This window comes from Melospiza georgiana, chromosome Z (genome assembly GCF_028018845.1).
Source record: "Melospiza georgiana isolate bMelGeo1 chromosome Z, bMelGeo1.pri, whole genome shotgun sequence".
Lineage (NCBI taxonomy): Eukaryota > Metazoa > Chordata > Aves > Passeriformes > Passerellidae > Melospiza > Melospiza georgiana.
Window position 1 is genome coordinate 73,196,611 of NC_080465.1, and position 16,415 is coordinate 73,213,025.

Here is a 16,415-nt window from a genome sequence, read left to right on the forward strand (position 1 = left end):
TGCACACGCTGCCTCCCCAGCACAGAATCACCCACCCCAGCCTCCTTCCCTGCGGAAGGATGCAGCCTGGGCTTCCTGGCCTCCACTCCTGGCACTGGCCCTGCTCTGCTCCACAGGCAGCAGCACATCTCCCAGGAATGTCTGATGCCCACCCCAGGTACTGCTTGCTGTAAAGGGTAAATAAATTACATCTGCCCCATGCTGTGTGGGCTGGGAGTTTCTGAGTCTGTAAATAGCTGAGTTCCCCTCATGCTCATCTCGAAAGTGAGAAGGGGAACATTCCCCAGAGAGGGGGAAAGAATTGGTCAGTTGCCATCACTGCAGAAAAGCTATTTTTAATTTTATTAAATGTCTCTCTAATATAAACAAAAAATATCTGGAACCTCTGATACAAAGATATGTGCCATGGCTCTGTAGCAAAGCTGTTGCTCCTGGGGCCAGCGATGGTGGCACTCAGGGGGGGATGCACCTGGCATCAGGGGACAGCTAAGGCTTCTCTTTGTGATCCCGGGAAGTGTGAGGAGCACCGGGGTGGCAGGGCCCTCCAGAGCCACCCTTAGAAAGGGGCACGTGGCCAAGGCGGCCAGGATGGGTCTGTGGCGGGAGCCTGGGCTGGTGCATGGAGCCGCCCATCTGCACGAGGTTCTCCAGAAGTGCCCGCTGCTGCTGTGATGTGTACAGGATGTCCACCAGCACTTGGTGCATATTCTGGAGCGAGGCTCTCACTTCAGACTCTGCAGTGAGAGAGGGGTCAGTGGCACCTCACCATGGTTCCGAGAGCTCCCTGTGAGGCTGTCGGGGAGCTGCAGGGAGCACCCACCATGTAGGCTTATGTCTGATGCATCTTTGCCTGCTGCTGGCTGCTCACTTGTGGCTGCTGTCCTGTGGGAGCCCGTGGCTGCAGCAGCCAGTGGCAGCACTCGGTTTCCTCTTCCCATCCCCAGGGACATCCCACCAGGAAAACCTGTCACGAAAGCCTGGCATGGAGCAAACAGCAAGAGTGAGAGAGACACCCAAATTTAGCCTGACTACGACACAGAGCCCTGGGAATGAACTGCCTCTGGGGAGCCCGTGCCCTTCTCATTGGCAGGACAGGATGGAGCAGTGTCCTGGAGCATGAGGATTCACTCAAAGCTGGAGACACTTACTGGCCTTTCCCTCAGCTCCTTCCTGCTTTAGGTCAATGCGACATCTTGGAAGGAGAGCAGACCCAGCCTGTGAGCTGCAGTCACCTCTTGTGCCAGGGCACACAAGCATGGTAGCTGAGGCATGGTACTCAGGAGGGAGAGGGAAGAGAGGCAGCAACCGGTGTCTGCAGTGAGAACTATACCAGACCCTGGTTGGGGCTGACCCACTGTGGGGCTGAGGGGGCTTACTGGGCTGAGCAGGGCCAGGAAAGCCTTACGTGGCATGGCAGGGGCTGTGGGTGGCACTCCAGCAACGTGTTCCCCACCAGCTGCTGGGAGAAAGCAGAGAGGAGACATATGCCTTCTGAAGGGACCTGCTGGTGGATCACCACCAGCCCGGGGTCTGCCCGCCTTGCCCCGGCCAGCCCCTCAGCCTGACGTGCCCTAGCCACAGCTCCAGAGCGCCCTGCAGGGCCCCAAAGCACTTCAGAGCAAGGTACAAAAGCAGGAGTCACTCACCCACCACTGCAATGCAGCCACCTCTGGGCTGGAAGGCAGCAGTGGCAGAGCAGTGCACAGCAACCCTAACAACACACTACGACTGGAAGAGAAGGAGAATCCCACATCCACTTGAAACTGCAGGGAAAATTGGGCAGACAGAAGGTAGTTACCCAGTGTGGGAAGATGGCCGGGGTGCCCACACAAACCAGACTCAGGGATGTATCCTGCATCACCTCAGGGCCAAATTCCCAGGAGTGTGAGCAGTGAGGGGCCTACAGGTTATGCACGTGGGTGGGCTGAAGGGCAGGGGAGCTGCACAGAGCTCTGGCCCTCAAAAACAGCCCAAACTCACCTGAAGCTTTATGATGTTACCAGGCCAGTGAGGAGCCAGGAACTGCTGAAGGGAAGGGAGTCACATGCCCTGCAATGCCACCAACCACGAGACCCCTGCGCAGTATCAGGGCCACTGCCCCTTCCAGACCTCTCGCCTCATGATCTCCCCTAGGGAGCCAGCAGCCTTGCCATGCCCTCAGGCTGGTGCTCCCTCCTGCCCTATCCCAGCCATCCCCATCCCCACATGCTCTGGGGCTGGTCTGGAGCCAAAGCCTGCGGAGAAGGAAGTCAAAACACACTCATCGTTGACCATCCCTGCTGAAGGACATGTGATGGATCCTCTGGTCCTCTCAGCCTCCCATTCCCACCATGCTGGCATGGGCTTGGCTGGAGCCATGGCTGGAGCCAATGCAGCTCAGCACAGCAGGGCAGCTCAGTACTTACGGCTCTCTGGCTCGTTCTTGGCACGCTGCAGCATAGGTGACAGCAGCACGCTGGGGGTGTCCCCGCCAGAGCCATGCTCTGCAGGGGTGCAGAAAAGAGCTTCAGTAACTGGGGTACAGAGGTGTCCACCACCGCGCAGCCAGGACAAGCTGCCTGAGCCCATGGCTACCTGGTGGCTCTGGTGAGGATGGAGGCTCTGATGAGGATGGAGAGCGTGTGCCACGGGCTGACCTGCGCCTTCTGGAGGGCAGCCTCATCACGACTAGCGGAAAAAGAAAGACCATCAACAGACCCTGGGTGTCCACATAGAACCAGAGTTCTACCAGCACCCCACATCCAGCCACGCTGCTGAGCCCACACGCCCGTCCCCGGCACCCACCTGGCATCCACAAGGCACCCACCTGACATCCTCCGTTCGCCAAACACGGGCTGCCCCGCCGCCTTCCAGATGCTCTTCATGGCTCGGTAGTGCCGCGGCAGCAGGGCCGAGAGCGCTTCTACCCTGCGGCGCCTCTGCCGCTCCGAGTGGAAAGCCTGCTTGAGCGCCTTCCACTTGGTGCGGCACTGGGTCACCGTGCGCTCGTAGCCGGCGGCCGCCAGCCCCTGGCAGACCTCCCGCCACAGCGCCTCGTTGGGTCGCGTCGTGGAGGCCATGAGCTGCGCGGCCTGCCCCGAATCCGCCACCAGCGACAGCAGGATGTCGACCTCCGCCCGCGTCCAGGACAACCCACGGGGCATGCTGCCGGCCCGGGCCGGCGTGCCGGGGATCGCTCGGCCGTGCGCTCCCGGGGGCGCGCCGGGAGGATGCCGCGCCGGGGGCGGCACCGGGAGGCGCTCCGGGAACCGCCGGGAGGCGCCGGGAGCCGCATGGAGCATGTGCAGCCCCGGGGGAGCCGCTGGGAAACGTAGTCCTGGGCGGGACATGCTCCCGCAGCGAAAGGCGCAGCTCGGAGCGGGATCCTTGCGTGCCCGCCGGCTGCCCGGGGTGCGGGGGGGCTCTGCCGCTGCCCCTAACGAGGGCACGGCACGGGGGCCATCACGGCAGCCCTGGGGGCTGAGGCGGGGGATAGAGCACCCCAACCACCCCCCATTTTCCAGGGCCGAGATGCAGCTGCAGCCACATGCAAAAAAAGGGGCTTGTAAGGAAACACCCCGTGGCCTTGCTCCTTGGAGAGGGGGGCACGGGGATGTGTCCTGTGTCCCGAGGATACCCAGTCTTCCCTTGCAGTCCCCAGGGCAGATCAGACCGAGAGAGCCGCGCTTGTTCAACCTGGAAAAGAGAAGGTTCTGGGGAGACCTTAAGCAGCTTTCCGGTACCAGAAGGACTAAAGAGAGATGGAGGGGGACTTTTTGCAAGGGTGCGTCGTGATAGGAGAAGGAGGAAAGGTTTCAGATTGTCAGAGGGCAGGTTCAGCTTAGATATTCATCACAGAATTTCCTGAGTTGGAAGGGACCCACTGCAATCATCAAAGTCCAACTCTTTGCACAGGACACCCCCAACAATCCCCCTGTGTGCCTGAGAACAGTGTCCAAATACTTCCGGAACTCTGCCAGGCTTGGTGCTGTGATCACTTCCCTGCGGAGCCTCTTCCAGCTCCCAGGCACCCTCCGGGTGAGAAACCTTTCCCTAATATTCAACCTAAACCCTTCCTGACAGCTGTCACTGGTCACCAGAGAGAAGAGATCAGTGTCCTGATCTCTGCTTCCTCTTGTAGACTGTGATGAGGTCTCCCCTCAGTCTCCTTTTCTCCAGGCTTGAAAAAACAAAGTAACATCAGCATTCCATATAACTTTTCCTGCCTTAGGAAGAAATTATTGTGAAGATGGTGGGACACTGGCACAGGTTGTCCAGGGAAGCTGTCCATGCCCCATCCCTGGAAGTGTCCAAAGTCAGGTTGGAAGGGGCTCTGAACAACCTGGTCTAGTGGAGGGTGTCCCTGTCCTTGGCAGGAGGCTTGGAAGGATATGACTTTAAGGTCCTTTACAACTCCCTGGCGTGTCTGCCTAGCCCAGCCCGGGCTGCATGTTTGAGCCAGCAGCCATTCCCTCTGCTGGCTGCCCCCAAGCCGGGAGCGTGCGGTTCCCTCCCGCCGGGATTCCGGGATGCTCCCCTGCACAGGGCTGCCCCTCGCCCCTGATCCCTGGCAGCCCCATGAGCCCCCCGGGTTCTGTGCCAGGTGGTGCCTCTGGGGACCCCACCAGGAAGTGACACTTTCCATTTTGCATCACAGCCGTCTGACAGGCTGGGCTGGGAAAGGGCTGTCGCTGCCCCGAGGGCTGCAGAGCAGGAGAGCGCTGAGGGGATGGACGAGGGTGTCATGTACGCCGACCTGCGCTTTCCCCCCACACCAGGTAACGGCCCCCAACTCTCTCAGTGGGTCCCCTGCCCTCCTGCAGCCCCTTGCCTTCCCCAGAAATGTCCTCCCAGTCCTGCTGCCCCCACTCCCTCTTTGTGGGTGTCCTCTCTCGGACAGGTCCTCTCCCGCCTGCTCTCGGGTTGGGGGGCACGAGGGGCTCAAGGGCAGGGCATGCCCGCTGCACCCCCGTGCCACAGCACAGACGCTTCCCCTCTGCTCTCCCCACCAAGCGTTGCGTGCAGGCAGATAATTTCAAGGACAATCGAGCTGCTGTAAACAGGTTCTTCTCCCCCACTTTTCCCAGGCTCCCCCAGTGCCTCCTGACATCCCACCTGGGATTCACAGACATTTCCTTCCTCAAGGCTCCCCATTGCTCCCTCCAAAATACCTCTCCTCCTCCCCGACCCCGGTCTATGTTAACTCCTTTTCTCAGCCCCTCAGCAGCGAGTGCGACTGCCCTGGTGCTGGGCAGCCCTCAGCCTGGGTATCCTCTCCCTGACACTCCTGCTGGCACAGATCATCCTTGTCAGCCTGAGTTTCCAGTGTAAGTACCAGCCACGCAGTGCCCAGATCTCTGCAGAGGGGGCCCTGGGGTCGAGGCTGGCACCACAGCCCTTGTGTCCCAGCAGGATGAGCTGTGGCTTCCCCATGGAGCTAGGTGCTTCTGACTGGGGCTGAGGGCATCATTGTGGGCTCTGGGGCAAGCTGGAGAACTGGTGAGACAAGACACCACCTACGTGGCTGGAAAAGGAAGCTGGGGCGACAGCGTGGGCTTGGGAAAAGCCACTCCATCAGGTGGCAATGAAAGGTGGGAGGGAGGGCACTGATACTGAAAGACAGCAGCACTTTCCCCGAAGGCCTGCTGTGTGCAGGGCTCCCAGGCACAGCAAAATCTGCGAGGACCTTAGCTTGGTGTAGCTAAATCAGGGGACACCTCACCCACAGCCATGAGGCTGTCCTGTGGGGCAGGGCACTGGGTGCTGCTGGCAGCAGGAGCCCAGAGGTGCTAGGACCCAGCTGTGCTCTTCTGCTGCAGATTTAGTGCAACAACAGACAAGCTGCACAGACGGTCTCTGGAGAATAGAGGAGAGCCCCAGCTATGGGAAACAGACACTGGGAGGTAAGAGAGCCTGGTGGGCTCCTGGGTAAGGTTTGGAGAGGGCCTTACTGCTGCTTTCAAGCAACCGAATCTGTCCCTACTCGAAGATGTTTCCCTGAGCTCTCTCCTTACATATTCCTTCACCTTTACTGCCCAATCCTCAGCTTGTGGTGTGCAGCCTGCCCCAGCACTGCTGAACAGGCTGAACTGCTGAGGCCCCTTTAGAAGTGATGACCACAGACAGCTCAGTGTTACCTGGACACAACACCAGCACCAGCCCATGGATGCCACCAGCATCCCTGTGCCCAATGACATCAGCTTCTGGTGCAGCTGAAACCTTATCTGAGCCCCCAGCACTTTGTAAACTGTGTTTGTATCACTTCCCTAACCTGCAGCTCCCTGCTCAATTCCAGCATGATCCTGTAGCTAGCCCCTCTTCCCAGGGCTCTGGGGCTGGAAAGTTGGAGCTGGGCTCACAAACGAGGGCAGATGCAGAGTGGTGTCCGTGGGGCAGGCATATGAACAGGATGGGTTGGTCGACTGCCCACTGTCACTCTCCTGGTCCCTGGGGCTGGTGACAGCAGCCCTGGCCAGCTGCCCCACCCCACCTGGGTGTTTCTGGTGTGCAGGGCAGTGCCAGTTTTGCCCAGTTGGCTGGCTCTGGGATGCGGGGCAGTGCTACTACTTCTCCTCTGCCAGAAAGAGCTGGGAGCAGAGCAGAGAGGACTGCTGCTCCAGAGGGGCACAGCTGGTCACCATCCAAGCCAACAGCACCCTGGTGAGTGCACCCTGCCGGCTCCCTGTGAGCACTGGGCTGTCCTGGTGGCCACCTCACGGTCCCTCCGCAGGCACAGCATTGTCTCAGCTTCCCAGCCTGTGTGCCCAAAGCCTGGCACAGCCTCCAGGCAGGGAGCTGGCAATGCCCACACAGCACAGCCCCATCTCTGACCTGTGGCTGGGCTGGGTGTCCCCCGGAGCTCAGGTGGGTCCTCTCCTGTGCTAGGCGTTCCTGGTGCGCACAGCTAACATGGACGCCTTCCACGTGGGGCTGAAGCAGGATGGCTTCAGGTCTGACTGGAAGTGGCTGGATGGCACCACGCTGGAATGGTGAGGCTATCAGCTTGTTCCCAGCCGGGTGTGCTGAAGGTCCATCAGCAGGGCTCGGGGTGGTGCTGGGGACAGGCATGCAGGGATGTAATCCAGATTTTGGCCGCCTCTTTTCTTCCCAGGACTGCCTTGGGGCATTTTAGGGAAGGGGCGTTTTTAGCAGGGGCCTGACCCTGGTGCCCACACTCTGCCTGGGTCTGCAGGGGATTCTGCAAGAGCAGGGTCCAAGTTTGGTCAGTGCTCAGCCCTGCTAGGACTGACCTGGGGGTACTTTGTGAGAGATGGGGCTGGGGGCATCAGGGCATGGGGCCTAATTGGCAAGAGGCTGGCGGGAGACTGTGCCCCTTGGCGAGGGTGAACTTTGTTCCCACAGCATCCCTGTGCTGTGTCTGGTCCCTGGCTGTGGGAGCTGCTGATGGGACAGCTATTACCGTGCCTGAGTGGGTCGCAGCTGGTGATAGAGAGACGGTGAATCTTGTTTCTTGAATCAGAAGGCTTATTTATTAAGATATTATATATAATACATTATGACTATACTAAATAGAATATAGAGAGAGGTTTGCAGAGCAGCTAGGCTAGGCTAAGAATAGAAAGAAAGAATCTACAACAAAGTTGTGTTCAAGGACTCAGTCCCCTAGCTTGCCCTGGTGATTGGCCCTTAATTATAAACATAGGAAATGAGCCAATCAAGGTGTCCCTGTTGCATTCCACAGCAGCTGATAATAATTGTTTACCTTCTCTTCGGAGGCCTCTGGCCTCCCGAAGATGCAGAAATCCGAAAGAAAGGATTTCTGTGGAGAAATGTCTGCGACAGACAGCCTTGGTTCCTCCTGCCCATTCTATCTCAGCCCACTCTCTCCCTTGCAGGATCTTCCCAGTCCAGCGCTACACCAGGTCCTTCCAGGCTTGTGGCAGGGTGTCAGGCTTGGGACTTTTAGGTGGTGCCTGCACAGACGCCCTCAGATGGGTCTGCAAGCAGAGTGCAGCCACCGTGCAGTGGCTCCAGTCCTCGCCTCCTGCCTTCGTCTGGGGAAACACCACCTACAGCTGTGTGAGGCCCTGATGGCCAGGGTGACCCCCAGCCTGTGCCACCACCCCATTCCCTGCCTGACCCCAGGACATGGGCATTCCCAGACTCTGCTGCCTCCTGGCACAAACCTCTTTACCCTCCAGAACTCTGCACTTTGCCAATAAACTCTGCCAATAACTGCAGCTGGCTTTGGGGTGTGGGGGTGGGAGGATGGAGGTGCATCCTCCAGCTCCCAGACTCGGTGGCATCACTCACAAGTGGGAAATTGCGTCCTGTGGCCAGGAGCCAGCATTGAGCCAGCAGGAATCCAAGCATCCCCGTGCCCAAAGGCAGCGTTCAGCAGCAGCTCCCGTTCAGGCTGGCACAGCTCCCATGAAGGCTCTGGGCTTTCTGATCCTGCTGGTTTCCTGGGGCTTTTGCTTCCTGGGTCATGCTGCTGAGAGGTGACCCTCTGCCTCTGCATCCCAAGGAGGACTTGGGCTGGGCAGCACTTGTTTGCTGGTGCCTGCCCAGTCTGAAGAGGTTCCAGCAAACATCCTCACTTTGGGTGATGTGTGAGGGCCTAAAAGGCCTGCTAGGGCTTGATTTGGAGTTGTTTGGTCCTAGAGGCTGTTCTGGTTTTGGTGTAGACCGCTGGGTTTTTCCAGCAGCCTGCAGTTCTGGGACAGACCTTGCTGGGACTCTCTCCCAGCACATGCAAAATACCAAACCCCACAGCCAGGGCAGCCTGTCAGCCTGAGCAGCACTGGGAGGTGCATGGGGAAGGGTAGCCCTGTACCCAGGGGCTTGGGCCCTTCACAACACAGAGCATGCTGAGCAGGAGGGAAGTCATTCACTCCCCACCCCCTAAAATGAGAATATATGGAGGAAAAAAAAAAGACTTTTTTGCAAATAAAGCAACTACTTCTGCTTTTGTGGATATGAAGATGTGTCTCCACTTAGTATGGTCTCAGCCACACTCTGTCCCTGACCACAGTGAAGAAGGACAGAGGTGGGTTCCTTCCTGGGCTGCTGCTGCTGAGCTGCCTGCATGGCCCAGAGCGGGGCCCACAGTGACCTGCAGTGTGCTGAGGCTCTGCTCCTGTCCCCCTGTGCCCTGCACACCCCAGTGAGGGTGACATTCACTGCAAGATCCTGCTGCTGGGCTGGTGCTGACCGTGGCCAGGCTGGGTGGGATCCAGCTGTGCTCACTGCCACAGGGATGCCCCAGCACAGGGTGGGCACTGGGTGATGGCAGTGGGACCGTGGGGGGTGCCCATTGCCCACAGGCACTCAGCTTGTCACAGGCTTCCCATGGAAGAGTCTCAGATGTCTCATTCCACAAAGCCATTTATTCACAGCGCAGTAACACAGAAACAGCTCAAAATGGTTCCTCTGAGGATGGGTACCCAACAAAGAACACCTGAGCTTTTATCCCCTCAATGTCTGCTTGTGCTCAAGCCTTGCTCCTCTTCCTCTCTTCTCCTGCCCACCTCTGTGTCCATCCACCTTGCTTTCATCATCCCTCTCCTTCATTTTGCAAAAGGTCAGCAGTTCCTGCCTCCTGCAGTGTCTCTCAGTGTCCGTGTATCTCTCTGGCACCTCTCATCCTCCTGCCCTTTGCTATCCCCAGGCTGTCAGCTCACAGCCTCTTGCCTCGGGCTCCCACCTGAGCTCAATCTCTGCTTTTCCATCTGCATCTCTGCCTGTGCCTTGCAGGCCCAGCTGCCTGGAGCAGAGGTGTTCCTCAACAAGGGACATCTGTACCAGCCTTCCACTGGGGGAGGCTTGGTGAAGGTGGGTAAGATGCTGCCACTGAGTCCCTTTGAGGACTCTGTTAGTTTTCCTGGCTGCCCCTTGCCTCTGCCACTATTTGCTGCTGGCTCCTGCCTTGCCCTTTCTTATCCCTACATCTCCTGTCCTGGGCTGAGCTTTGTTGTCCTGCCTCAATGCCAGGAAGGAGATGCAGCACAGCTCCTGGGCATGCAACTATCCAGTGTAGATGGGGAATCCAGGCAGGATTTACCAAGGGCAGGCAATGCCTGGCCTGACTCCTGCTGTGGCAGCAATGGGCTGTGCATAAGGGGAGAGCGATGGGGAATGTTTATCATGAACCTTTCAGGGCTGGGACTTGGTTTCCCATGGTCTCCTCACTGGCAAAGTGGGGATATATGAGGGCAGGAGTAGAGGAGGAGAGCTTGGGTGGAAAACCTGAATGGTGTGAGGGCTGCAGGGGGTGTCAGAAACACCCCTGTTCTCCTGAATGCAGTTGCTGAAGGGTTGATTCTGGGGTTTGTGCTCATTGGATCTTTCATCAGTGCACTGGATGGAGGGTAGGGGGTGGCTCAGGTGGCTGGGGGGCAATACCACATCAGTAATGTGTAACTGGAGGGCAGGATTGGGTACAGAGAGGCCTGGAGAAATGGTTTTATGGGAGCCTGCTTATACTGGGGTGGGTAAAAGTGCAAATCCTGCAGCTGGGAAGAAAGGTGAAGCCACATATCAAGATGGGCAAGTAAGCAGCCATACTGAACCAGGCCAGGGAAAGCATGGACCAGAGGCTGGATGGGGGCTGCAGTGTGTCCTTGCAGTGGCAACTGCAACACTGTGGGCAGTGGGGGCTGGAACTCAGGTCTTTGGGAGCAGGGAGGACATTTGGACTCTGCAGGACAAGCCAGACACAACAATCTTTGTTTTGCATGATAGCTGAGACTGTAGGGGACCTGCAGTCTCCTGTCCCAGCCTTGCCATGCCATTGGGCTGGCTCCACCAGCCTCCTTCTGTGGAAGCTCTCCTAGGAGCTGCCCTCTCAGTCTGAAGCCATTTGCCCTCGTGCTCTTGCTACAAGCCCTTGTGTAAAGTCTCTCTCCAGATTTCTTGTAGCCATTTTTGGTAGTGGAAGGCCACAGTAAGATTTCCCTGAAGCCTCCTCTTCTCCAGGCTGAACAATCCCAATTCTCCTCACAGCAGAGCTGCTCCATCCCTCTGATCACCTTGGTGGCTCCTCTGTGCTGGCTCCAGCAGGTCCCTGTGGTTCCTGTGCTGGGAGCCCAGGGCTGCATGCAGGGCTCCAGGTGGGTCTCAGCAGAGCAGAGCAGAGGGGCAGAATCCCCTCCCTGCCCTGCTGCCCACGGGGCTCTGGGTGCAGCCCAGGACACGTTTGGCTCTCTGGGCTGGGAGTGCCATGGCTGGGCCATGTGCAGCCTCTCACCCACAGCACCCCCAAGCCCTTCTGGGCACGGCTGCTCTGGGGCTGCTCATGCCCAGCCTGGGCTGGCACCAGGGGCTGTCCCAGCCCAGGGGCAGCACCAGCACTTGGCCTTGTTAAACCCCATGATGCTCCCATGGGTCACTCCTCGAGCTTTTCCAGGTCCCTCTGGATGGCATCCTGTCCTTCGGGTGTGTCAAACACCTCAGCTTGGTGTCACCTCCAAACTTGCTGAGGGTGCAGTTGATCCCACTGTTCACATTGTTGACAAAAGTACCGAATAACATTGGTCCCAAGTTGAATCCCTGAGGACCAACATCATCACCAGTGTCCAGTGAGGATACGGAGCCATTGAGCACTATCTTCTGGATGGAGCTCTTCCACTGAACAGTTCACCCATTGAATCCATTTATCTCAAATTTAGAGGAGGACTGTGTTGGAGGCTTTACAGAAGTCAGACAGATGACACGTGCAGCCCTTCCCTCGTTCACTGGTGCAATCACTCCATTGTAGAAGGGCACTGGGTTGGTTGGGCAGGACTTGTGGTGAAGCTGTGCTGGCTGTCCCAGGTCCAGCTTAGCAAAATGGTTGCCAACACATTCCCCTCTCTGCAGAAACCCTGGCTGAGGCAGGGAGGGTCACCCTGAGTCCTGGACTAGGGTCTCTCATCACCCTCCTTTGGCAGATAAGGTCCAGCCGCATTCTTTGGGATCTTTCCCCCTTGGTGGGAGGGGTCTTCCTTTTTCCCCATGTTCCCAAGTCTCCCTAGTGCTCCTTCCTCTCTCCCACCATCTTATCAGTGCACCTCCATTTTTCAGAACCATCTTCATTTGCAGCTCCACTGTGCTCCCTTTCTTTCCATGGTTTCAGGATTCACACATTCACCTCCCATGGTCTTAGGGCTCTTCATTGCCCTCGTTTTCCTCCCGTGGTTTCAGAGTTTCCTCATTCATCCACCACATTCTCAAAGCTCCCCAGCACTTCCCCACTCCCTAAATGGTCTCTGGCTTTCCAGCATTTTCTCATGCTGATGTCCCCACTGCCAGCACCCTTTCCAGGCAGGACCCAGCCATGGGCAGGTGATGAAGGCAGAAGAAAGGGCAGGATGAGAGCTGTCAATGCTGAGAGAAGGGACAGGCTGTAAATCCACAGGTCTACCCGAAATGGACAGGTTGAGGACATCAGTGTGTCAAAAATATGCAAAAGGCAGATCCTGCACTCTGGCAGCCTTGGGGTAACAAAGAAGGTGAGAGCTGGGCTCTGCACTGGAGCTGCATTGGCCAGGGCACACAGGGACATGCAGTGGCACAGTACAAAGCAGTATAACATGTGTTTGCTTGAGTGTGGGAGAGGGGAATAAGGACTGTTTTCCATAATCCTTGCGTTGAAATAGAGGTACTTTTCCCCAGCAGTTTTGCAATGCAATTGAGGCAAAGCATGCCCTGGGGGCAGGATCCCAGGGTGCACACCCAGCTCCTGGTCCTGACTCCAGGGATGGAGCCGGGGTGGCAGCAGTCAGTCCTCGCCCAGAAAAAGAGGAGGAAGCTCAGGTACACGGCTCAGATTTGGGGATTTCTCGCAGATCCATGGGTAGGGTTTGTTACATGGCTGATTCCACATTTCCCCGAGGATTAGTGACCAGCAGTCTGGAGAATGGCGTTTCCTAGGAAAGAAGGCACGTCTCAGGCCAGCCGTGACAACCTCCTCACCATGGACACCGCTTCCCATAGATCCCAGTGCTGCTGGGGCAGGCAAGGCACCTGGCACAGAGAGCAGCCTGAGGAAGTGTCACATTCCTCCTCCTGCTCTTCTTTGCCACTTGGATATTTGGCACTGCACCCCAGAGCTTGGCTCTACCCTCACCCCCCTCCCTTGGGCCACTGCTCAGGGGACCCTGTCAACCCTTTTGGGGTGTCACAGGGGCAAAACAGCACCTTTCATCATGGCCAAAGGGCAGGGGCTTGTGCCAAGGATTCTTGCACTTACGAGGGATGTTTGCTCTCCATCCACATAGATCTCCTTGCCACATAAGGAGGTTTTCCTCCAATCCAGTAGTACGCCTTAGATGCATGCACCAAATACTAGGGGGGAGAGAAGCTATCAGCCACCTGCTTCATGACCAGCACTTGCCAGGTGCCCAGGAGCCCCAGGGCTGGCTGTGCTTCTCCCATCAGACTGCCAGGATGGCAACCCGGGGCTCATGGTGCCACCCTGGGGCTCATGGTGCCACCCTGGCACCTCTGCAGATAGTGCTGCAGCTGGGGGTCTGCCCAGCACCACCCTCCTGGGGTACCACAGCCCCCCTGCTCCATACCGGCACTGTCAGTGGTGACCACTCATCCTGGACCAGCAGCTGAGCAGATCTCCCTTCACAGTCGTTCCTGCTCTGCTCCCAGGTCTTGTTTGTCACCGAGATGTAGAGGCACTTGCTCTTGAAGAGTACCCAGCCCCAGGGGCAGCAGTCTGGAGGCGGGGGCACAGCTCAGATGCTCATCCTTCCATGGATGCTTGGGGAGCTCAGCCTGGCTGAGTTCAGCCCCCGCATCTTTGCAGCAGCATCAGCTGTGCCCCAGCCCCGTCACGCTCTACCTGTGTTCACGCAGGCACGCAGGCTGCTCACGGCCCTCTCGCTGCTGTTGAGCCTCGCCTGCACCTCCTGCATCTCCCTCTCCGTCCTGCCCAGCACCCCCGTGACGCGGCGCAGCTCCAGGCTCAGCCTGTCCAGCTCCAGCTGGCTGACGTTGCCCTCGTGCCACGCGCGCTGCAGCTCCTCTCTGGCCCACGCCAGCTCCAGCTGGGTCTGCTCCAGGCTCTGCTCCTTCACCCTCAGCTCCTGCGACAGGCGGCCCTGCTCGGCCTTGTGCTCACGGGAGGAGTCCTGCAGGCTGCGGGTGACCTGCCAGTCTGGGGACACTGTGGGGTGAGCTGGGACACGAGCATGGGGCCCTGCCTGGGGCATGCCTCTGGCAAGGGAGAGTGGGATAACAGTATCTGGCTGTGGGTGGAGATTGTCCTGGGAGTGCCAGTGGGAAGGGAATGGAAGCCCCAGGGGTGGCAGGTGGAGGGGAGACATTGGAAGGCAGCAAGAGACAGTGGGAAGACAAGGAGAGTCGATGAGAAGGCTGTGGAAGGCAGTGGGAGGCAATGGGAAGGCAGTGGAAGGGAGTGGGATGCAGTGGGAGGCAATTGGAAGCAGTAGGAGGGTTTGGAGGGCAGTGGGGGGCAATGGGAACACAGTGGAAGGGAGTGGCAGGCAATGGGAAGCAGTAGGAGGGTTTGGAGGGCAGTGGCAGGCAATGGAAGGCAGTGGGAAGAAAATGGGAAGGAAAAGGGAGGCAGTGGGAAGGAATGGGAAGTCAGCAGGAGGTGGTGGGAATAAAATGGGGAGGCAACGTGAGGCAGCGGGAGGAAGTGGAAGGAAGTGGGAGGCAATGTAAGACAGTGGGAAGTCAGTGAGAGGGAATGGGAGGTAGTGATGGGAAGGCAGTCAGAGGGATTAGGAGGCAATGGGAGGGAGTAGGAGGCAGTGGGAGGAAATGGGAGGCAATGGTTGAGAATGGGAGGCAGTGGGAAGACAGTGGGAGGAAATGGGAAGCAGTGATAGAGGGTGGGAGGCAGTGGGAGAGATTGGGAAGCAGCAGATGGCAGTGAGATGGCAGTGTCTGAGCAGTGAGAAGACCGTGGGAGGAAGTGACAGGGAGTGGGAGGCAGTGGGAGGCAGTGGGAGGGATTGGCAGGCAGTGGGAAGACAGGGGCAAGACCATGGGAAGGGGTGGGAGGTGGTGGGAAGGCAATGGAAAGGCAATGGAAGGGAATGGAAGAGACTAGGGGAGCCAAGGGGAGATAGTGGTAGGCAGTGAGAAAAGCTAAGGCAGTGTGGGGCAGCTCGTGGAGACCATGCAGGAGCCCCGGGGCCCAGCCCAGGCCTCCTCCCTGGCAGCCCCCGCAGCCAGCCCCTCTCCCAGCCCAATGCCCTCCCGGCTGCCCCCACCCCCGGCAGCCACCGACTCACGGCAAACGCCCAGGGCCACCACGGCCACCAGCAGCAGCAGCAACAGGAACAGGCTGGCTACCAGCAGCGCTGTGGGGACGCGCCACGGCCGGCTCCAGCGCCCTGCAAGAGAGGAGCACCGGCAGCATCACCCCGTGGGCATCACCCTGGGCATCCCCCTGGTGCCCTGCGTCCCCGCGGCTGCTCCCTGTGTCCCCACCTGGGTTGGGCTCTGCTGTCACCAGCCCCAGCGGTGACACGTTCTCGTAGGGACTGTCGTCGTTGTCGTCGGGCGCGGTGGACGGTGGCCGCGCCGCGAACTTCAGGTCGGCATAGACCACACTCTGGGCCATGCCCCGGGCGGCCCTGCGGGCTCTGCTCCGCATCAAATGAAGATGCAGCTGGTTTCTGCAGAAGCAGAAGTGTGGCGAGGAGTGACGGAAGGGAAAGTACGGCAGTGGCATCCTGCCATTGGCCAGGCACCACAGTTGGGCTCCCCCTCTGCTCCCTGAAACAGCTCAGGGTCCCCTGGGACAGCACTGGGGTGGTGCAGCTTGGGGCTGGAGCATGGGGCACAGCTACAGAGAATTCACCAGATTTCCTAGGGCAGGGCAGAGCAGGTCTGGCTTCCAGCTGGGAACAGGTCGCTCTGCTGCTGCCTGCATCCAGGATGGAGGTTCTCTCTTCTTGGTGCTCTGCTGCAGGATCTGAGCATCACTGCCCTACTGCCTAAAAGAGACTCCCACACTGCAGCATGAGCTTTCACTTCTCCTCTCGTCAAGGCCACATCTCTCCACTCTGCCACCAAATACACTATGGAAAACCACATCCCAGACACCAAAGGGTCATGATAAATGACCCTGTTCTCTCCCCTCGTCCCCATGCCGGTGCTTCCAAGCAGTAGAAGGCACACCAAGCAGTCACTCAGTAAATCCCACTGGCCTTTCCCTGCATGTCCTCCCTGGATCTGGACCCCTGCACACCCAGGTGGACATGCTCCTTTTTGTTCCAGGAGGTTGAGTAGAGGTTGCCCAACTTTTAGTTTTCTAAACCTCCTTCCCGTCCTCTTTAAATCTGGCTTTGATCTTTTGATTTCTCCACTGAGGAAGAATTTCCCTTGCTCCTGCAGAGATGATGGACAGTGGCTATGTAACACTGTGCTCCCCCAGCACCACTGTGCACCTCCAGTGCTGTCCCAGGGACTGGCTGTGTTCAGATGTGCCCATCTGGCCATCTGAG

At 58.4% G+C, this 16,415-nt stretch overlaps 3 protein-coding genes across 3 annotated transcripts; 1 reads left to right on the forward strand and 2 right to left on the reverse strand.

The window, feature by feature from the left end:
* Nucleotides 1-322: 322 nt before the first annotated feature.
* On the reverse strand, nt 323-4,631 carry LOC131096254 (uncharacterized). Its single transcript, XM_058044572.1, is given in 9 exon segments — nt 323-734; nt 821-964; nt 2,406-2,483; nt 2,575-2,667; nt 2,807-3,241; nt 3,244-3,294; nt 3,297-3,415; nt 3,617-3,675; nt 4,605-4,631. Coding segments are annotated over 9 exon segments (1,254 nt in total). The 3' UTR covers nt 323-486.
* A 77-nt stretch (nt 4,632-4,708) lies between these two features.
* LOC131096063 (killer cell lectin-like receptor subfamily G member 1) lies at nt 4,709-8,452 on the forward strand. The gene is made up of 6 exons (XM_058044299.1): nt 4,709-4,757; nt 5,196-5,306; nt 5,799-5,882; nt 6,491-6,639; nt 6,865-6,968; nt 7,836-8,452. The coding sequence occupies exons 1-6, from the start codon at nt 4,709-4,711 to the stop codon at nt 8,029-8,031; spliced, it is 693 nt and encodes a 230-aa protein (XP_057900282.1). The 3' UTR covers nt 8,032-8,452.
* A 4,248-nt stretch (nt 8,453-12,700) lies between these two features.
* LOC131096256 (B-cell differentiation antigen CD72-like) lies at nt 12,701-15,648 on the reverse strand. The gene is given in 7 exon segments (XM_058044573.1): nt 12,701-12,848; nt 13,172-13,266; nt 13,500-13,648; nt 13,775-14,089; nt 15,198-15,299; nt 15,397-15,570; nt 15,573-15,648. Coding segments are annotated over 7 exon segments (1,059 nt in total).
* Between the last annotated feature and the right edge of the window lie 767 nt (nt 15,649-16,415).

What these genes read in the sequence shown, in the direction of transcription:
- LOC131096063 (XM_058044299.1), top strand. Translation starts at nt 4,709, where the DNA reads ATGGACGAGGGTGTCATGTACGCCGACCTGCGCTTTCCCCCCACACCA. An exon ending in TGGGAAACAGACACTGGGAG is followed by an intron (nt 5,883 to 6,490) that starts GTAAGAGAGCCT and finishes TCTGGTGTGCAG; the next exon opens with GGCAGTGCCAGTTTTGCCCA. An exon ending in GATGGCACCACGCTGGAATG is followed by an intron (nt 6,969 to 7,835) that starts GTGAGGCTATCA and finishes TCTCCCTTGCAG; the next exon opens with GATCTTCCCAGTCCAGCGCT.